At 47.5% G+C, this 22,245-nt stretch overlaps 1 protein-coding gene across 8 annotated transcripts in view; it reads right to left on the bottom strand.

Moving 5' to 3' along the window:
* DLGAP4 (DLG associated protein 4) overlaps positions 1–22,245 on the bottom strand; it is a 136,150-nt gene that overhangs the window by 27,581 nt on the left and 86,324 nt on the right. For 6 of the 8 annotated variants that reach the window (XM_036902386.2, XM_036902385.2, XM_057502966.1 and 3 more), the window contains 3 exons: positions 5,127–5,488; positions 2,485–2,573; positions 1,537–1,949 (listed from right to left, as the gene is read on the bottom strand). In XM_036902386.2, the coding sequence (XP_036758281.2) occupies positions 1,537–1,949; positions 2,485–2,573; positions 5,127–5,488 (864 nt within the window). Of the gene's footprint in view, positions 1–1,536; positions 1,950–2,484; positions 2,574–2,815; positions 2,896–5,126; positions 5,489–6,051; positions 6,086–22,245 lie in introns of those variants that run through there. The other 2 variants (XM_057502968.1, XM_036902389.2) reach the window with 2 other exon arrangements.

Here is a 22,245-nt window from a genome sequence, read left to right as displayed (position 1 = left end):
CATGTGGTCCAAAAAGCATGGCATCCATCATGGGAAAGAGGCCAAGGGCAGTCCCAGATGATGAAAAGGAAGTCAGTCTCTAGATAGGAACTAGGCAGTAGACCTAGAAGACAACCTGGTCAGATCAGTGCAGAGGGCAGAGGCTACCAGGGAAAGTATGAAATCATGAGATTATCTGATACATTTTTTTATACCTGGAAAAAAATATTGATGATTTTAATATTTGGTATTAAATAATAAATAATTGTTCCTTGGTTTATTATCAGGTTGGCACATCTGGTGAAGTATGTGAAAAATTATAAATAAGAGCTTAGAAAATGAAGTACATAAAAAAGATGAGCAACCATTAATTCTAGGAAAAACAAAATGTGTAAGAGGAGAAAATTAAAGTAATATATCTTTAATTCTGCAGTGAACACTATTTACATACTCATAATAAATACCATTGGTCATTTAATACAAAACTGTGGTGGACTATATGGAAGGTGGGAGTGTGGAAGTGAGAGCTAAATACTCATCTATTATAGCAGGAAATCAACACATAATAATAATTTTAGAGTGGAAATAAAAGGTAATCACATTTTTAAAAAAAATGAAGGTAAATTCCAGAATATACAGCTGATGAGAGCTGGAAGTGGGGACAGCTAGGTAAGGCAGTGGGCTGGTTTCTGTTGGCTTTTCAGTGCCCTCTTTGTTCCTTGCCTCTCTTCAGCAGTGTGACAACAGTGACTCGTGAACTCTGAATTATCCAAGGGCACTTTCTTCAGGCCCTATCCATCAGGGGCAGTGGGATGCTGGCTCCGCCCCTTCTGGATACTCTGGAGACCTGTCCTTCTGTGCATTCTGTGGAGGGGGCCCTCCCTGGGGCCTGGAGCTTCCCAGGGACCTGCCTCCAAGCCACCCCTCCCACCTATGAACCCTGGCTCTCTACATGCTTCTAGCTCTTTCTTGAACTAATTTGTCAGGGCAATATTTAGAAATAGGCATGATGTAGACAGAAACATAAGTAGAAACTTTTGTCTCACCAATTCATAGTTCTTCACACCCTGTGGAGGTTGTTAGATCCCTGGTGCTTGACCCACAGTAGGCACCCAATAAAGAGCTACTGAAAGCATAATTATGGTAACAACTTCCTCTGTGTCCAGCACTTCACCGAGTCCTGTACGTGCATTGCCACATTCAACCTCACAAATGCTTATGCAATTACAGGGTAGGATCATCTCTATGTTACAGATATAAAAACTGAGGTTCAGAGTAACTCAACCACTGTCACTTCACTTAATAGTAAGGGCTGAACTGGGATTCAAATCCAGGTGTGGCTGACTCCAGTCTGTACAACTAGCAGCAGTTTCCTTTCTGGAAAAAGGTTAGGTTAGGTAGATAGAAGGATGGAAGAGAGGAAGAAATGAAAGGAGGGGAGTTCACTACTGACCCAAGAAGGGAACCTGAGACCCTCCCCACCTGGAGGCCCCAAAGCTGGAGAACTAGCCATGGACCGTCCTCCCCTCACCCCAGGGCCATGGCTGCAGCACCCACCTTCTTCAGAGAGGTTGTTCTCTTTGGTCTCCTTGTCCATCTGGCAGCACCAGCCCTCCAGCCGCTCTGTTTCTGCCTGAAGTAGCTTCAAGAACCAGTAGCCATCTCGGCGGCAGGCCCCTGGCTGCGCTGGCTCTGCTGGGGAGCTGGAGGAGGTCTCAAGCCAGGGGTCAGGAGGGGGCAGCGAGGATGCCTCTAGAGCAGGGTCGCTGTTGTCTCCATAGGAGAGGTTGCGCTTGATCTGGGCAATCTTGGGGGCCTGTCGCGGGCCGGCATCAATGCTGACGGAGTTGGGGTGTGGGGTACAGTCCGGGAGACTCCTCTCAGATGACTTACAGCTTGAGTCGTTGGCATCCTGGGTGTCTGAGTCAGTGTCCCGTCGGGAGGACATGCTGTGAGACGGGGCGCTGCTTCTGAGGGTGGGGGTGAGGTGGGATGGGGACGGACAGGAAAGGGGAGAGTCACCAAGAGGACCAGAGACTGGACGCCATCCCAACCCGGACACACGGGAGACAGAGAAACGGATGCATCATCTGCTCACCATGCGCCTGAAGCGGGTCCCACAGCCCCCCTCATTCTCTGCTCAGCCCTTGCCCCACCCACCCACGCCCACACGCATACACACACATGGACAAGGTTATAAGGTTGCCTGTTTACTGCAGTGGGGCCAGGAAGACCACCAACAACGGGGTGCTGGGCCACGTCTCAGCCCGACTGTGGCCCCCTGGGGGCTGACTAATCTCAGAGCAAGCGCTCATTTGCCCGCCCCCCTGCCCGCCCAGCCTCCCATGCCTGGGCCACCGCCCACACCCCAAACCCAGCTCGGTTAATAGAAATCCAGCAAGGAGAAATGGGTTAGGGAGAGCAGGAGGAGAAGGCACAGGAGAGGTGAGAGCAGATGGAAGGAGAGGAGAGGGGAGAAGCAGCCACCACCTCTGTGTGACTTACCGCCAGTCGTCCTCTACCTGAACCCCGATGGACTGGAATTTGGTAGCGGGACTGGGCTCCTCTTTTGGCACTGGCTGAATGCAGTCAACCTTATTGAAGGACAACGACAGCGACGGCACGGAGACAAAGACAAAAATAAAAAACAAACAGCACACTTGCTGCTGAAATTCACATTAGTGGGACAATGCAAACAGACATGTGGACAGACGGACACGAGGCATGCGGACACTGCACGTGGGTCCAAGGCTGGACCAGGTTAAGCCGGGCACTGCTCATTCGCGCAGAGGCGGGCAGAGGGTGGGATGGGGTGGAGATGACTGGCTTTCCCTACTCTGAGGAGGGTGCCATCACATCGACTGCTTTGGGTCCGTTGTCCTCCGAGAGATGGGAACCGTTCCTTCTAGTCCTCTCCTTTACACGCATCAGAGAGAAGATAAAAAAAAAAAGAACGAAAGAGAAAGAAAACACACGCACACACACACACAAAGCCACAGCCGTTATCTGGTGCAGTCGCAGCTGGGGGCTGTCTCAAGGCAAAGATCAGTCCCCCGGCCCTGAAGCTGAAGGGCAGGCTGGAGGTGCCTCTACTAGGGGCAGATCTTGGACAGTAGTCTTGATTTGAAAACTGCCACAAGGGCAATAGCTGGTAACATCCCTGGACACTGTGGAATGCCGTCCTTGGGCTTCAATGGCTGAGGTTACTTTCAGCACTGGGTGGGTCTGGGGAGCAGGAGGAAGGACCAGGGCCAGGGCCAAGTGCTAAGCTAGCTCTATTTCTCTACGTTCCTGTGAACTGGAAGAAGACCTGGTGACAGGGATGCCCTGGGCCTGCTGTTCTTTTCTGGGACAAAGGTGTGTGTGTGTGGCCATGGAGCAGCCAGGCCAGCCCTTCCATCTGTGCTCATGAATGAGGGAGAACCCACCCTTGACCTAGGGCCTGAGGCACCAAGGGCTGGGATAGGGATTGTCAGGGTATCCTTGGAAATTGGTGACTTTCCAGTCTCTTGGCTTCATGGGGGCCAGTGAGACTTTCTGGGGCAGGGGGCTGAGTGCCAGGCTCCTCCTCGCCATGGGGATGTAGGTGGATTTCTCCTTCAGCAAGAGCGGGCTCAGGGAATGCAGCACCCCTGGATCTCAAGGGGCTGTGGGAGAGCATGGAATGGGGATGGGTGAATCTGGGAAAGGGAAGTCTAGGACAGGAGAAGAGCTAGAGTCCTTATCCCCATGTGATCTTCTTGTGAAAGGAATGAAGGGTGAGCCTAAATTTCTCAGGCCTTCTGGAAAGATAAGACCTTATGGTTTGACCAAAGAGAGGTGGGGCTGCCAAAGACCTGGGGTGGTCAGGATCAAGAGCCAGAAACTAGGCCATTTTCTGTGTTCCTAAGAATCCCTCCTGGAGCAGCTGTACAGGGCAGGGGCTAGAGCCTTTATGAAGGAGCCCAGAAAACAGAAGAGTCTCCTGGCCAACTCTCTTCTTGTGGGGAAACTGAAGCTCTGAGTTGGCCTCTGTAGGTAAAAATCCAGGCAAGTATAAGAAATTAGCCAGTGTGTCTTCTCTGGTCCAAACCATTCAGACCCCCTTTGCGTCCCAAGTTCCTCCTGCTTCTAGTGCTGTGTCATCCACCTGGCCACATCCATGGAGATCCCTCCCAACCCTAGGCCACAATGCACACCACCATGACCTCCTTGAGCACCACCCCCACCCTCCCAGGTTTGGGAGGGCTCTGTCTTCCTCAGCTGCCCCATCCCTGCCCTGCGTTCCACTCTAGTCTGGGGGGCCAGCCAGAGCAGAAGAGTTCTCTCATTCTGCAATTAGAGCAACTCTTAAAAACTGCAAGGCAGGGCCCCAATTTCCCCGGGTCTTCTAACAAGACAGATTGGTGATGTCAGGTGCCCGCAGGAGTTACAGTGCAGCAGGGGAGGGTAAGCTGGCATATGCTGCCCAGCTGTGTGCCACAGCCATGGGCGCAGTTTGGCTTCCAGGAGGGTCTGCTGGGTTTGGCTATCTGGTCCTGGGGAAATGTCTGTCTGGATCCTTTCCCATGGAGGGGGGCATTGGGATTGGCCTTGCACTTCTCAATTTGACATGGGCTTGGATCCTTGAGCCACCTACCTGTTCCCAAAGCCCAAGAGGGCTCTGGGCAAAGTTCCCCTCAAGCAACCCCCATAGCTCAGGGGCCCTGCGTCCTGGGCCCCTGGCCCATCTGCGTTTATGCTCCATGCTGCTCCCGCCACCAAGCGGGACTGTGGCCTCCGCACCCGAGCTAACCTTGGATTAGAGAACTGTTAGGCCAGTCCCGCCTCCCACACGTCAGCTGGCAGGTCAAAGGGTGGAGTGGACAGACAGATGGTGGACAGGCAAACAGTGGACAGGATATGGCTGGCTGAGTGTAACTACATTCATTGGGACAGCCCATCAGAGGAGCAGGGACATGTGCCCATGGCTACAGCAGCTTGGCATGTGTGGTGAATGAAAGGAAGGCATGGCTATGGGTGGAATTTAGTTTGGCCACTTGGGGCCAACCCCCAGAAATAGATAAGCTACCATTTCCCAGGAGACCTAGTGGGCCTCCACCAGATGTAATTACACGCAGACAGGTGCATGGAATGGGCAGAGGACAGAGTGTGAAAGGGGCCCCTACTTGTATTCCTATAGATGACAGTTTCCTCTTGGGGATGGCCTCAGGGTGGGATTCGTTGCTGGTTAGTGTCCCTTGCTCACTCTTCAGAGCTGCATGTTTTGGGGGTGGCTCAGGGGCTTCAGGGGCTGGGGTGACTCCGCCCCGTGTCACGCTGGGTGGTCGGGTACTGCTGTCCAGGCTGTCCGATGAATTGCTCAGGCCTGACTGGCTCGTCACCTCACTCTTGTGGTCCTGGCTGTCCAGGTAAGTGTCCTGGGCAGACTCCGTACTGCTCTGGACTGTGACTGAGATGAACGGCTTTGACGTGGTGCGTGGAGGGACTGGTGGTGGTGTCTTCTTATATGCCACGAGGCATGATGAACCTGTAGATGGGTGAAAAGAGGTCAGGGAAGGTGAGGTCTCAACTCTCTGGAACCCCTTTCAAGTCTGAGGCCCTACCTGACCTGGCCCTAGCTGTCCCCAGCCGTTCCCGCAGATAGGTTTTCTGGAGTAGAAGAATGGGGGTCAGACACAGCAATAACCAAAGACAGACAGATATAGGTCCTGCCACCCTCGAAAGGCCAAGGCCAAGTCTAGTGGGGGATGCCAACAGGGACCAAGACACCCTCCGCCTCAAAGTCACACACAAATGTATTACTCAGCAGGGGCACAGGTGATGACAGAGCCTGACCTGTGCCAGTGGGAACAGTGACAGGTGAGTGGAGGTCAGAACAGCTAAGAACCTTGCTTTCCCCAAGCTCACTGAGAGACCCACTGCTCCCCACTTGTCTTTTCCTTATATTCCACCTTCCCTCTGACCTGTTCCCTTTGTGTGGATGCCCCTTCCCTGTCTAGTCAAAGGCCAACACATCCTTCAGGATGTCTTGCCATTCCCACCCTCCTCATGTTAAAACCCTGTACACCAGTCTGCCTCCCCAAGACTCACACTTGGTCCAATTTCTCATTCTCCACCAACATTCAAAGAACCAGGACCTGCCATGGGTGGGAGCTGGGGTCATCTCTGAATCCCAGCCCAGCCTGGTGCTGACACCCATCTGAGGTACAAAACACTGAAGGCCCACAGCTAGCTTCTATTTTTTAAAAAATATTTTATTAAGGTATGATTGATATACACTCTTATGAAGGTTTCACATGAAAAAACAATGTGGTTACTGCATTTACGCATATTAACAAGTCCCCACCCATACCCCAATTCAGTCACTGTCCATCAGTGCAGCAAGATGTCACAGATCTACTATGTGCCTTCTCTGTGCTACACTGTTCTCCCCGTGATACCCCACACCATGTGTACTAAACATAATACCCCTCAATCCCCTTCTCTCTTCCTCCCCACCCACCCTTCCACACCCCTCCCCTATGGTAACCACTAGTTCATTCTTGGAGTCTCTGCGTCTGCTGCTATTTTGTTCCTTCAGTTTTGCCTCATTGTCATAGTCCACAAATGAGGGAAATCATCTGGCATTTGTCTTTCTCCACCTGGCTTATTTCACTGAGCATAATATTCTCCAGCAAAATCCATGTTGTTGCAAATGATAGGATTTGTTTCTTTCTTATGGCCAAATAGTATTCCATTGTGTATATGTACCACCTTTTCTTTATCCATTCATCAACTTAGGTTGCTTCCATATCTTGGTTATTGTAAAAAGTGCTGTGAAAGACATAGGGGTGCATATGTCTTTTTGAATCTGAGAAGTTCTATTCTTTGGGTAAATTCCAAGGAGTGGGATTCCTGGGTCAAATGGTACTTCTATTTTTAGTTTTTTGAGGAACCTCCATATTGCTTTCCACAGTGGTTGAACTAGCTTACATTCCCACCAGCAGTGTGGGAGGGTTCCCCTTTCTCCACATCCTCGCCAGCATTTGTTGTTCTTAGTCTTTTCGATGCTGGTCATCCTTACTGGTGTGAGGTGATATCTCATTGTGGTTTTAATTTGCATTTCCCTGATGATTAGTGATGTGGAGCATCTTCTCATGTGTCTGTCGGCCATCTAAATTTCTTCTTTGGAAAACTGTCTCTTCATATCCTGGCCCATTTGTTAATCGGGTTATTTGCTTTTTGGGTGTTGAGGTGTGTTAAGTTCTTTATATATTTTGGATTTTAACCCCTTGTCAGATATGTCATTTACAAATATATTCTCCCATACTGTAGGATGCCTTTCTGTTCTGTTGATGGTGTCCTTTGCCATACAGAAACTTTTTAGTTTGATGTTGTCCCATGAGTTCATTTTTGCTTTTGTTTCCCTTTCTCGAGGAGATGCGTTCAGGAAGAAGTTGCTCATGCTTATATTCAGATGTTTGCCTATGTTGTCTTCTAAGAGTTTTATAATTTCATGACTTACATTCAAGCCTTTAATCCATTTTGAGTTTACTTTCGTGTATGGGGTTAAACAATAATCCAGTTTCATTCTCTTACATGTATCTGTCCAGTTTTGCCAACACCAGCTGTTGAAGAGGCTGTCATTTCCCCATTGTATATCCATGGCTCCTTTATTGTATATTAACTGACCATATATGCTTGGGTTTATATCAGGGTGCTCTAGTCTGTTCCATTGGTCTATGGGTCTGTTCTTGTGCCAGTACCAAATTGTCTTGATTACTACGGCTTTGTAGTAGAGCTTGAGGTTGGGGAGTGTAATGCCCCCAGCTTTATTCTTCCTTCTCAGAATTGCTTTGGCTATTCGAGGTCTTTTGTGGTTCCATATGAATTTTAGAATGACTTTCTCTAGTTCGTTGAAGAATGCTGTTGGTATTTTGATAGGAATTGCATTGAATCTATAGATTGCTTTAGGCAGGATGGCCATTTTGAGAATATTAATTCTTCCTATCTATGAGCATAGAATGAGATGCCATTTATTGGCATCCTCTTTAATTTCTCTTAAGAGTGTTTTATAGTTTTCAGGGTATAGCTCTTTCACTTCCTTGGTTAGGTTTATTCCTAAGTATTTTATTCTTTTTGATGCAATTGTGAATGGAATTGTTTTCCTGATTTCTCACTCTGCTAGTTCATTGTTATAGTGTATAGGAATGCCACAGATTTCTGTGTATTAATTTTGTATCCTGCAACTTCATTGAATTCAGATATTATTAGATCTAGCAGTTTTAGAGTAGATTCTTTAGGGTTTTTTATGTACAATATCATGTCATCTGAAAACAGGGACAGTTTAACTTCTTCCTTGCCAATCTAGGTGCCTTTTATTTCTTTGTGTTGTCTGATTGCCGTGGCTAGGACCTCCAGTACTACGTTAAATAGAAGTGGGGAAAGTGCATCCTTGTCTTGTTCCTGATCATAAAGGAAAAGCTTTCAGCTTCTCGCTGTTAAGTATGATGTTGGCTGTGGGTTTGTCATATATGGCCTTTATTATGTTGAGGTACTTGCCCTCTATACCCATTTTGTTGAGAGTTTTTATCATGAATGGATGTTGAATTTTGTCAAATGCTTTTTCAGCATCTATGGAGATGATCATATGGTTTTTGTCCTTTTTTTGATGTGGTGGATGATGATGATGCATTTTCGAATGTTGTACCATCCTTGCATCCCTGGAATAAATCCTACTTGATCATGATGGATGATCTTTTTGATGTATTTTTGAATTCGGTTTCCTAATATTTTTGTTGAGTATTTCCGCATCTATGTTCATCAGGGATATTGGTCTGTAATCTTCTTTTTTTGTGGTATCTTTGCCTGGTTTTGGTATTAGAGTGATGGTGGCCTCATAGAATGAGTTTGGAAGTATCCCCTCTTCTTCTACTCTTTGGAAAACTTTAAGGAAGATGGGTATTAGGTCTTCACTAAATGTTTGATAAAATTCAGTGGTGAAGCCGTCTGGTCCAGGGATTTTGTTCTTAGGTAGGTTTTTGATTACCAGTTCTATTTCATTGCTGGTAATTGGTCTGTTCAGATTTTGTGTTTCTTCCTTGGTCAGCCTTGGAAGGTTGTACTTCTAGGTTATCCAGTTTGTTAGCATATAATTTTTCATAGTATTCTCTAATAATTCTTTGTATTTCTGTGGTGTCCGTAGTGATTTTTCCTTTCTCACTTCTGGTTCTGTTTATCTGTGTAGACTCTCTTTTTTTCTTGGTAAGTTTGGCTAGGGGTTTATCTATTTTGTTTATTTTCTCAAAGAACCAGCTCTTGCTTTCATTGATTCTTTCTATTGTTTTATTCTTCTCAATTTTATTTATTTCTGCTCTAATCTTTATTGTCTCTGCTTCTACTGACTTAGGGCCTCATTTGTTCTTCTTTTTCCAGTTTCATTAATCGTGAGTTTAGACCGCTCATATGGGATTGTTCTTCTTTCCTGAGGTAGGCCTGTATTGCAATATACTTTCCTCTTAGCATGGCCTTGGCTGCATCCCACAGATTTTGTGGTGTTGAATTATTGTTGTCATTTGTCTCCATATATTGCTTGATCTCTGTTTTTATTTGGTCATTGATCCACTGGTTATTTAGGAGCATGTTGTGAAGCCTCCATGTGTTTGTGGGATTTTTCATTTTCTTTGTGTAATTTATTTCTAGTTTCATATCTTTGTGGTCTGAGAAACTGGTTGGTACAATTTCAATCTTTTTGAATTTACTGAGGCTCTTTTTGTGGTCTAGTATAGGATCTATTCTTGAAAATGTTCCATGTGTACTTGAGAAGAATTTATATTCTGCTGCTTTTGGGTGTAGAGTTCTGTAGATGTCTGTTAGATCCATCTGTTTTAATGTGTTGTTCAGTGCCTCTGTGTCCTTACTTATTTTCTGTCTGGTTGATCTGTCCTTCAGAGTGAGTGGAGTGTTGAAGTCTCCTAAAATGAATGCATTGCATTCTATTTCCCTTTTAATTCAGTTAGTATTTGTTTCACATATGTAGGTGCTGCTGTGTTGGGATCATAGATATTTATAATGGTTATATCTCCTTGTTGGATTGACCCCTTTATCATTATGTAATGTCCTTCTTTGTCTCTTGTGACTTTCTTTGTTTTGAAGTCTATTTTGTCTGAAACAAGTACTGCAACTCCTGCTTTTTTCTATTAGTTGCATGAAATATTTTTTTCCATCCCTTCACTTTTAGTCTGTGTATGTCTTTGGGTTTAAAGTGAGTTCTTGTAGGCAGCATAAAGATGGGTCTTGTTTTTTTATCCATTCAGTGACTCTATGTCTTTTGATTGGTGCAGTCAGTCCATTTACATTTAGGATGATTATCGATCGGTATGTACTGATTGCCACTGCAGACTTTAGATTCATGGTTACCAAAGGTTCAAGGTTAATTTCCTTACTATCTAAGAGTCTAACTTAACTCACTTAATGTGCTATTACAAACACAATCTAAGGGTTCTTTTCTTTTTCTCCTCCTTTTTCTTCCTCCTCCATTCTTTATATATTAGGTATCATATTAGGTACTCTTTGTCTATCCCTTGATTGACTTTGGGGAGAGTTCATTTAATTTTGCATTTGCTTAGTAATTAACTGTTCTATTTTCTTTACTGTGGTTTTATTACCTCTAGTGACAGCTATTAAACCTTAGGAACACTTCCTTCTATAGCAGTCCCTTCAAAATAGACTGTAGAGATGGTTTGTGGGAGGTAAATTCTCTCAGCTTTTGCTTATCTGGAAGTTGTTTAATCCCTCCTTCAAATCTAAAAGATAATCTTGCCAGATAAAGTAATCTTGGTTCCAGGCCCTTCTGCTTCATTGCATTAAATACATCATGCCACTCCCTTCTGGCCTGTAAAGTTTCTGCTGAGAAGTCTGATGTTAGCCTGATGGGCTTTCCTTTGTATGTGATCTTATTTCTCTCTCTGGCTGCTTTTAACAGTCTGTCCTTATCCTTGATCTTTGCCATTTTAATTACTATATGTCTTGGTGTTGTCTTCCTTGGGTCCCTTGTGTTGGGAGATTGGTGGATCTCCATGGCCTGAGAGACTATCTCCTTCCCCAGATTGGGGAAGTTTTCAGCAATTACCTCCTCAAAGACACTTTCTATCCCTTTCTGTCTCTCTTCTTCTTCTGGTATCCCTATAATGCGAATATTGTTGTTTGGATTGGTCACACAGTTCTCTGAATATTTTTTCATTTTTGGAGATCCTTTTTTCTCTCTGTGCCTCAACTTCTTTGTATTCATTCCACTTCTCTAGTTTCTATTTCATTCATCATCTCCTCCACCGTATCCAATCTGCTTTTAATACCTTCCATTGTGCTCTTCAATGATTGTAACTCCGACCGGAATTCATTCCTGAGCTCTTGAATATCTTTCCATACCTCCATTAGCACGTTGATGATTTTTATTTTGAACTCCCTTTCAGGAAGAGTCGTAAGGTCCATATCATTTAAATCTTTCTCCGGAGTTATATTAATTTTACTCTGGACCAGGTTCCTTTGGCATTTCATATTTGTGTATGGCACCCTCTAGTGTCCATAAGCTCTACTCTCTGGAGCTGCTCAGCCCCCTGAAGCAATGTCGGGGGCTGCAGGGGAGTGGGATTGGTGCTTGGGGGGAGGAAAGAGCTGTTTCCTGCTTCCCGGCTGCTATGCCTGTCTCCACTACCTGAACCAGTGGTCCGAACACACAGGTATAAGCTTTTGTCCCAGAGCAGCCGGCTATGGGTCCCTGCTTTCCACAAGCGGCTGGAATCTCAGTCTCTTCAGGAATTCTGCTTGTCTTAGCTTTCCAACCCCGTAATCACCAGAGTATCATGAAAGCACCATGAAATGTAGGTTTGTGCTCCCAGAGCAGATCTCCGGAGTTAGGTATTCAGCAGTCCCAGGCCTCCACTCCCTCCCTGCTCAGTTTCTCTTCCTCTCGCTGATGAGCTGGGGTGGGGGAAGGGCTTGGGTCCTGCCAGGCCACAGCTTTGGTATGTTACCCTGTTCCATGAGGTCTGCTCTTTTCTCCAGGTATATGCACCCTGGCGCCATCCTATTTCCTGTTGCTCTCTCAGGATTAGTTGTATTAATTATATTTTCGTATTATATGCAGTTTTAGGAGGAAGCCTCTGTGTTACCTCTCATGCTGCCATCTTTAATCCTCTGTCCCACAGCTAGCTTCTTAAATGCAGAACTTTTTGTTTGACACAGAAGGTGTTTTCAAACAGCAATAGTTATTTGCAGTGAGGGGCTGGGTCAGAGCCAAAGGCTTTTCCCAGTATTTTATCTCCAACTGCTCTTTCCCCAGTGAAGACTGAAACAAGACTGTACTGGGGCCCTGGCCCAGGCAAGGAGGGGGAGCCAAAGCAGTGACTTTAAGCCTTGCCTAGAAGGAGCTACCAAGCACAGTGATATTGATGGGTCTGTGACCACAAAACAAGGCCCAGTGCCACAGAGGTTTTGGACGAGGTACAGCAGAATCCATCCATCTGCCACTATGAACTATCACACACAAATCTATGAGAATGGCTAAAATAAAAAAAGGTGACAACCTCAAATGCTGGTAAGGATGTGGAGAAACTGAATCAGCTGGTGGGAATGTAAAATAATACAATCACCCTGGAAAACAGTCTGGCAGTCTCTTTTAAAATTAAACATGCAATTACCATATAACCCAGCAATTGTACTCTTGAGAAGTTATCCCATAGAAATAACACGTTCACAAAAAACATGAATGTTCATGGCAGCCTTATTTGTCATGAATTTAATGTCAAAAAATGAACTACTCAGCAATAAAATGAATGGACTACTGACATAAGCGACAACTTGAATCAATCTCAAGCAAAGTACGTTAAGTGAAAAAAGCAATCTCCAAAAGTTAGGTACTGTTTATTCTATTTATAAAATACTCTTGAAATGACTTAATTATAAAGATGGGGAACAGATTAACAGTTGGTGGGGAGACTAGGGAGAGGTGATGAGGAGGCTGGAAGGGACGGAGATGTGGTTACAGAAGGGCAACAAGAAGAAACCTGGTGTACTAACTGACAAAACAGGTGGGGAGGTGGGGGGTGGCTGCATCACCTACACAGGTGATGAAACTACACAAGACTGAATACACGCAAGTGAGTCCAAGTGAAAATGGTGAAATCTGGGTAAGACTCGTGGGTTGTATCATGTCGTTATTCTGGTTATGATAATGTATTACTGCAAGATTTTACTATTGAGGGAAACTAGGTCAAGGGTACATAGGACCCCTCTGTATTATTTCTTGAAATTATATGTGAATGAAAGTTACCTAAAAATAAAAATTTAATTTAAAAAACCCTTCCATCTGTTTGCCAGATAGATATCTATTAAGCCAGGTCCTGAATTGGATTCCAGGAAAGCTAGGAGCCCTCACTAGCAGAGAAACAGCTGGAAATGTGTGCTTCAACAGTAACAGATGTTGCAAAGGAAGAGCACAGGAGCTGGGTGCTGTGTCTGGTGCCTGACTTAGTCTAGAGATGGCAAGGTTGCTGGGAGCTCAGAGCCAGAGCACTCAACTCCTACTCCATTCAGAATTTCCCAGTCCTGCTCAGGCTTTGAAAATAACCCAGGAATCCCACAGAAAGACACACCCACGATCTCTGACTCCCCAACCTGAGTAGGGCATCGCACAGGCAGGTAACAAAGGCAGTAGGCAAAGCAGGATGCAGGACTTTGGTCCACAGGGCGAATGGCCCTCCAATGTGCAGGCCCCATGGGAGAAGGGACAGGCCTGCTCTGGGATCAGCTCCCAAGTTCAGCTGGCCGTAAGGCATAGGCTCACATGCAAGAGCTGGGTCATTTACTGAGTTGTGCTCAGCAGCTTTATGGCTTTGTAATTTAAGCCTCACAGTGACTTTGTGAGGTGGGGATATAATTATACCCACTTTACAGATGGGATATGTGAGGCTCAGAAAGGTTAGATAACTTACCCAGAATTGCCAACAGTAAGTGGCAACCACATTTGTCGGCTGCACAGCCCACTTTGCTCGGCTCCCCAGCCTCAGGCTCCTCCCTGCAAGTATCTGGACCTTCACTGATCACTGTGCTCCCAGCAGACTGCTGGACCCTGGAACCACTCTGCAGGGGCACATGCAAGCTGAAATCTGACTGCTGGAGTAGGAGAGGCCTAAAGGTAGAAGCCTGGCTTCCAGGCCCCAGCAATGCCTCACAGAAGTCCCTGTCCCTTCCCTGAACTTTTCAGTGCCCTCATCTGTTCAATGAGGGAAAGGTGTAGTTCACAACACATTCACAGAGCTCTTGGCAAACTCAAAGCATTTTCTCAATCATTCTCTCATTCAAGGACAGATGGGGAGCTTCCTATTACTGACTGAAGCTAGGACTCCTGCTCTGAATCCCTTCTTACTGTTGAAAGTCTATCACTTGAGAGTCTATTCCTTTGGTGGTGAGGATCCAGAAGCCAGAGGGCAGTGGGGAACCAGACAAGGCTGAATTCAGGCCGCAGCTGTCATGAACCAGTTGTGTGGCCACAGGGAGTGATCAAACAGGCTACATCACAGATGGTAAGGCTCAGACAGGCCCAGGGCTGGCCTGGCTCCTACTGGTTTCTAGTACAGAGGGAGCTAGGTCTGGAGAGCGGGTGAGCCAAAATTTACCACTTCCCAGCCCTTGGTGGGGAGGCTGGGCTGGTTCTCTGACCATTCCAGGGGCAGTTTACCCCAAGAGATGGACATTTAGGGCAGCCTGTTGAAACCAATGGCACCAGTGCTCAGCAGAGACAGGACTCACCGGGGATTTCAGAGGAGTTTTTGCCCTAGATCAGAAGAGGGAAGCCCCAATCTGCCCAAAATGTTTAAGGGGGAGATGTCCTCTTAAAGGGGTTAATGAGTGTAAGGAGCCAGAAGTGGCTCTAAGACTGGCTAAGGCTGTATGATCCCAGTCAGGGTCCTTGTCCCCATCTGTGGGGTGGGGCCTATTATTGGCCTGAGGAGTCAGTGTATGCAGGGATCTGCATGGAAGAGGCACCCCGACCAGGAGACAATGGGATGCCCACAGCCAGGGGTCTGGACAGATGGCTGACCCTCCAGCCTCTTTCAGGGTTGTCTAGGCCCCAGAGTCCTGCTGATATATATGTAGAAGCCCTGAGCCCAGGCTCATTAGACAGAAAGTAAACTAACCAGAGGCCAGGCCAGATGTGGTAAGAGAAAAAGTGAACTTGTCTTGGATTCTCTGTGTTTCCTGGGGCACAGGCCACGGCCAGGTAAGTGGTACACCGAACAGAGGGCATCTGGGGGCCCTGGGGGCTCCCTGGGCTGCAGGCATCTCTCAGCTCTGCGGAACTCTTCTCCCCAGCAGCAGGGGGAGGGGACACAACTGAATGACTCTCAGGCTCTCATTTTACACAGGTGTAGCACCAGGAAATACAGGCCACATCCCCACCCTGCCCCTTCCAACCGGGTGCTCCAGCCACTCTGTGTACCTCACACCCACTGCACTTCTTCCCACCTCGGGGCCTTTATGCATGCTGCTCCTTTTGCCTGGAATGTTTCTCTCGGCTCCTCACATTTCAAATGTCACTTCTTCAGAGAGGCCTCTTGCCTTCAACTTCCCCATCACCCAGGGATCTCCACAGGAGCACCTATTACATTGGTCATCAGCTCACTTGGGCATTTCCTTGCTGATGGTTATAGGCCTGGCACAGTTGGGGGAACTGTCTTTCCTGGCACAGCAGCTTATATCCCAGGCCCAAGGTAACAGCTCAGGCACAGAAAGCTCTCAGTAAGTATTTGTTGAATGAGAAAAGGAACCTCATCATCACTGTAAAACTCAACTGCCAAAATTCAAGATTATGTAGCCATAGTAAAGGCTCCCAACACTTTAGTATCCAAGTTTCTAGTCTCCTCCCAAATTTGAAGCCCTTTTTAAAGCTTGGCCCCGCCCACTCATCTCCTGCCAGCCCACCCCCTTTCAGCATGCCCCTTCCAGCTTCCCAGAAGCAAATGCACCCTTTCCCAAACACACCACACTCTTCATGCACCCAAGCCTTTGCACCTGCGCTTGTTTCTACCAGAATCCCTTTTCGGGTACTCTGTGCTTGTCGTCCTCCTGCCAGTTCCTCCACCCCCAGCTCTTTCTGGTCTAGGCAGAGTCTGTCTGCCCTTCTCCCTTCTCTGTGGACCAATGGAGCCTGCCGAACTGTGGTCCATGCGTGCTGGCAACCCAGTGCCCAGCCCAGAGGGTGCACAACCATCATTTGCCAATTGAACTCTAGAAGGAGCAAGTGCCCCAGAGACCAAAGGTGTTGGACCGGCCAGCCTTACATCCTCCAGGATGACCCTCCTTGCCCTGGGGAAACATGCGATCTCTTTTTTTTTTTTATTATTAAGGCATCATTGATATATACTCTTATGAAGGCTTCACAAGAAAAACAATGTGGTCACCACATTCACCCCTATTATCGAGTTCCCCCCACATACCCCATTGCAGTCACTGCCCATCAGTGTAGTAAGATGCCACAGAGTCCCTATTTGTCTTCTCTGAGCTACACGAGACATGCTATTGCTTGTGCCACAATTTATAACATGGCAATAACTTTTTGTCCATTCACTCTGTAAAACTTTCAGATTTTCCCAGGAATCTTGGGGGTGAACATCCCTCCAGAGCAACCATCTCCTCCAGCTGGTCCTTGTGCATATTTTCAAAGATCCTGAGTTAAACATCCACTGAGCCACAGCAGTGCATGCACACTGAATCCCCCCCGCCCAGGGGCAATGCTTCCCTGTCCCCATATTGGCCATGCCAGTCTCTCATGCCAAAGCTGAGACAGGAAGCAGTTGTGCGATGCCCCATCTCTGCAGCCTGCCCCCAGACTCAGACATGCAGCCCAGCCTCCCTGCCCCACAGTGCACAAATCCTTACTTCTTCTAAGTAGAAGCTCCCTTTGTCTCATTTCTGCCTTCTGCCCCAAGACTTTATCTGATAAACTATTTATCAGGTCAGAATGAATCTGTTTCTGAATTTTGTTTTTTAATGTCAAAGTGTATAAGACGGCCAAACAGTTTAGATGCTCAGAGGAGTGGCTGTGACTCTATCTCCCAAGATAGAGATCTGGAGGACACGGCAACCCCAGGAAGTTAGCCCCTTGCAAGTCCTTGGAGGCCCAGCACAGCCCTCATGCCTGCTGGCTCCTAGAGGCCTGAGCTTGGAAGAAAGGCTAAAGAGGCCAAGCCTCCAGAAGAGGAACAAATTCAGGAGACTATAGACAGTGTGGGAGCCATGCAGCAGGCTTTGCAGAAGAGGTAGCAGGGCCGTCACCCAAGGCCCCACGTGAATAGACAAAGCTGGTCCTAGGGCCAGAATCCCTTAAACTGCCTTTGCTGGCCCTGTCAGGCTTAGGAGAGGGCTTGGCAAAGGGCTGAGGACTGCAAGATCCCATTCCTTCTCTCCCCCAAGTAACCTGTCAAAGCATGCAGCTAAATCGGGCAACTCATTTGTGTGCGATGGCAAAAACAGAACTCAAGGCTTCCACCCACCCAGCCTCAAATTCTTCCCTCTGTTTCTTCCCCCAAAATGAGAATTCCAAACAAGCAGATTCAGCATCAGGGACAGACTGCCTTCTGAGAGTCACTTTCCTGTTGACAGCCCATGTGGCCCCCACTTTCCCACTGTGTCAGTCTAGAAGCTACCTCAGTGAGTCAGCAACATCAAACTTTAAATTAAAACTACAGCAAGAGGAACAGGTAGCCCCACACACCACAACATCCTCCATGCCCCATAGCCAGGCATTTCTAACTGCCTCTCACAGCCTTGTGCACATCAATTGTTTCACTCAGAAAATTGGGTGTGATACCCAATGTGCTCCTAGTAAGAGCCAAGGAGATGACATATAATTACCGATGACACTTTGTAATTGTGGGGTGAGCCCCCACAACTCCAGTGACCATGGTTTCTGGATGAAAGAGAGCGTAATCACCTCCTGGGGAACAGCCTGAGGGCCCTTCTGGATGACATGAAGGTTGACTGGGCCTGGAAGGATGAACCAGTCACCCAGTGGTAAGGAAATGCGGGGCTTCTGGGTGAAGGGATCATCTGTGAGCAAAGGAGCAGGGCAGGCCAGCCAAGGCACAGGAAGACAAATGGAACCAGGGCATGGCTTGGCCAAGTGGGATCTCAGTAATTTAGCTAGTGAAGGAAAGACAGAGATGAAGCAAAGAGGCCTGAGAGGCAGATGCCTCTCCCCAGAGAGGGTCCTAAGCTTCCTGGGGCCACCTGGACAGCAGTAACAGACGCATCTTCTTCCTGCCCATAGTACCTCTCATAAAATCCCTCCCAATAGGCCTGCAGTCAGAGATGCTGTCTGCAGGTACACCTGAGAGCAGCCGGAGGGTGCTGTCACTTCCTATCTCAATAGCAGCTCTGCAAGCACTGAAATGCCAAAGCTGTCTGGAGCTGAGTGTGTCCAAGAAGAATCTGGATCCTCCCCTCCCCAACAATGGCCTTGCTTTCCTAGAGAGGGGACCCCGTGCACTCTTACCCAAGAAGCCTGGGAATTCCTACCCACCTCTTCCAGCCCTCCCCAACAAAAGTGCATGTTACTGAGACTGGCTTCTCTTCATCCCCACCTGCTTGGTCTAGACTTCCACCTTCTACCCCCTGGCCTCCCTGCTTTGTCAGTGGCCCAACCCATCCACGAACACTCTTCAAACTGCAGCCTGAGGAATTTCTTAAAAGTACAAGTTGGATTACTTCCTCCCCTTTGTAAAGCTTTTCAAAGGCTCCCTAATCCACAAAGAATAAAAGGCATGTTGCTACCTTGGCCTACAATAGGAACTGGCCCATGCCCCCTTTATCCCACTTCAACTCCTGGACTTTCCACTTGCTCATTTTATTCTACACTATCCTCTTTGCTATTCCTCAAACACTTGAAGCATGTGCCCACCTCAGGGCCTTTGAACCTGCTGAGGTCATCCCCTCTCCTACCTTTGCATGCCTACACCTTCCCATCCTCATCTTCAGCTCAAGTGTCAGGTGTCACATCCTCAATGAGGGCCTCTGATCACCTGTCTAAAGCTGTTAATCGTTCTCTGAAGACCCTGTTTTGTTCAAGTATTGATCAACTTTTTGGTTCACTTGTCTTTTGTCTCTTGCCTACCAGATAGGGATCCTTGAGTATTTAATATGGGTTCCTTAGGGAGGAGACCCTTGAGTATCTTAGAAATTATGTTTTCCCAGCACTGAACCAATAGATGGCTGGGCTCAGTAAATATTTATTGAATAAATGAAGACATCCCTATTTCATAGTTGGGTAAACTGAGTCTCAGGGAAGCAGAATGATTTACTCCTGACTGTGAGTTAAAGTCTAATGTCCAGGGCCAGGGCTTTGAACTCCCTTCAGGTCAGCCGCCAACACACACACACACACACACACACACACCTGGAATACAGTCTGGTGGGAGGAGAAGCCTTGACCAACTCTGAAGTTGGGCAATGAGGCCATGGAAACGAGGGCTCAACAAACCCTAAGCACTGGGTATGAGAAACTTTTGAAAAATAACCACTTCTGAAAGAAGGCAGAGAAAAAAAGTAGGCAGTGCTTCTGGCACTCCCGGGTGAGGCAGATCATGTGTACAGACTTAAATAATCATACTGAGCAAGTCCTGGCCAGGCGCTGCTTTATTCCAGACAGAGGACTAGGAGGACAGGTAATTATCACTGATGATTTATAGATGAGAGCACAGGCTTCTCACGTTTAAGAGTGGCAATGTAGAGAAGCTCTGTTCTGTGAGGCTAGGGTGCCAGGCTCTAAACCCAACACTGGCCATGGTGGGCTATGTATTTGTACAGGGCCTGATCCTTCCTGGGCTTTAGTTTCCCCAGCTGTAACTAAGTGGGCTGACCTTGAATGAGGGTCACAAGTTCAAATGTCTATAGGAGACTGAGCATCTAACCCTTCTGGCCCACAGCAGGTGAGAGAAACCAGTCTGGACTTTAAAAAATCATAAAACCAGTCAATTTTTAAATGGGGTTAGCTAATTTGAAGTTTTAAAAAACACCATGCAGGTACATGCCTGCCAGCTAATGTTGCCTGTGGCACACAAGTTTGTGGCTGCTAGCAGATGCCCTCAGATTTTCTCCTTCTGGAGCCCCAGCCCCTCTCCCCTGCTCTCCAGAAAGCCTGTCCATCAGAGCCTCCCCTTGGAAAGGCAGGAGACCCTTGAGAACCTTGAAATTGAGGCAGCCAGGAGGCATTTCAAGAGGTCATTTCATAACCCTAACCTTAGCCCTAGCCCCAGCCCTACCCACTACCCCTACTCCTATCCTAGCGTATGAAGTCTCAGAGCTAGGCTAAAGCAGAGAAAGCCCTTTCTAGTTGGCAGGCCAGGTCTGGTTTTATGCTCAAGGCACAGCGGCAGGAGAGCCCCATCCAGAGCGCATATGGTCACCCGTTAATGGGCCTGGAACAGCTGCCGGAGAGGGACCTGCTCAGTTGCCAGGGTAACAACCCCCCCACCCCCATTGTCAGAGACAGCTGCTCCTTACAAGCAGTGTTCATACCCTATTTGGAGTCAAAGGTGTGAGGGGGTTCTGTCCCAACATGTTCAGTCCACAGGGGCTGGAGGAAGGGGTTAAGCAATGAATGCCCTTCCAATGGGCCCATGGTTCTTGTCAGGTGGTTCTTGGATGGGAAGCAGCTGGTCGGGATACTTCACCAGCTCCAGGGCATCTCTCCTGGCTAACAGCTGGGCCAACAGCTGCCTAGCATAAAGTGCTTTAATTGTATCAACTCGGCACTCTTTACCAGACCTATCATTCCCATTTCAAATAGGAAAGGTGAGGCTCAGAGAGAAATGACTACCCAAGGTCACACAGCCAGTAAGTAGAGCCAGGATTTGAGCTCAGGTTTTCTGATCCCAGAGCCAGTGCTTGTAGCTATTACTTCACCATGCTGCCCTCAGGCAGGAGTTAGTTGCCCTCAAGCAGGGCTCAATGATTTCTTCTGAGGGAGTTATATGGCAGCAGCCTCTGGCTCCCCTGGCCAGAGGGTAGAGGCCTGATGTACCCTGGATGAGAATCCTAGCATATGGAAGAAAAAGGCACCCCACCCTGCCTGTGACCACTGCCACCTACTGCCCTTCCTTAGGCCCTTATCCTCCAGATGTGTGGTCCTAGACACTCTGACCCTCTCACCAGAAACACCAGAACCCTTCACATGGGTTTCCTGGTCACCCAGGACTTTTTCAGCTTGGCTAAATCTTAAGTCTCACTATAGTCTCAAAGTGAAGCCCAGAGAGGTGAGGTCACTTATTCTAGGTCACACAGCTAGTTGATGGGGCACTGGGATTGGAATGAGAATATAGAGCCTCCAAATTCCAGAGTCCTGGGAGACAGTAATCCCAGTGATTTTCAAACCAGGTTCTGGGGCCCTTGAAGGGACCCAGTGAAGGCTTTTTGACCTCCACCCAACTCCAGGTCCCCCAGACCAGCACCATTTTTCTTTTATTCTCTGTATGGAATTTGCACATGGTATTTCAAGATCCACTAGACTAATTCGACTTCCTCATAGTACAAACAAGGAAACCAAGGATCAGAAAGGCAAATGTACTTCCTGATAAGGTGGTAGAACAGGGACCCTTGCCCTGGGCTGTGATTATGGATATGTTCCCTTCTCCCCAACTGAGAAAGGAATACACCTTCAGGTTCCTAGCCTGGAGACCACCAGCACTCCACACATTTAGGGAGGCACCCGCCTGTGGCTGAGCCCCATGTCCCCCAGCCCCTGACCAGGGGACAGCATACTGTTTCTCAAAAACACTCGCACCACCACTGCAATGGTACATGGTAAGCAACCTGTCAGGCAATGTGCGCCCCTCATCATTCCCGTTCTGTGTCAGAATCTGCCACTAATGCATCCTATTTACCCTCTGCCTGCAGAGTTAGCTTTGCCAACAGCTCTGCTCAGAGGCCCCTGCCCTACCCTCCAGGCCATGTTGTTACCACCACCTCGGAGAGTCCCACCTAAAAGATGCCAGCTTCCAAGCTGTGGCTACTGAGTAATGACTTCTTCATTGTAGAGTAAAGTTATAACCATTAGTAGGGAGTGCTGATGAAGAGATGATGGCGACCAGGGTTACATGTTGCTATGGTTCCAGTCGAGTGCAAAAACCTGACTATATAGCCCCTTATCTGGCCTGGTGGTGGAGTGGAGGACCCAAAATATAGCTTTTCAAATACTATTTGGGATTTCAAATACTGGCTCTAGTATATAGACCTCGGGAGCCTTTCCAA

This window comes from Manis pentadactyla, chromosome 5 (genome assembly GCF_030020395.1).
Source record: "Manis pentadactyla isolate mManPen7 chromosome 5, mManPen7.hap1, whole genome shotgun sequence".
In the NCBI taxonomy this organism is placed as follows: Eukaryota; Metazoa; Chordata; class Mammalia; order Pholidota; family Manidae; genus Manis; species Manis pentadactyla.
Note: the sequence above shows the minus strand (reverse complement) of the source record. Positions and strands in the feature narration are given on the sequence as shown.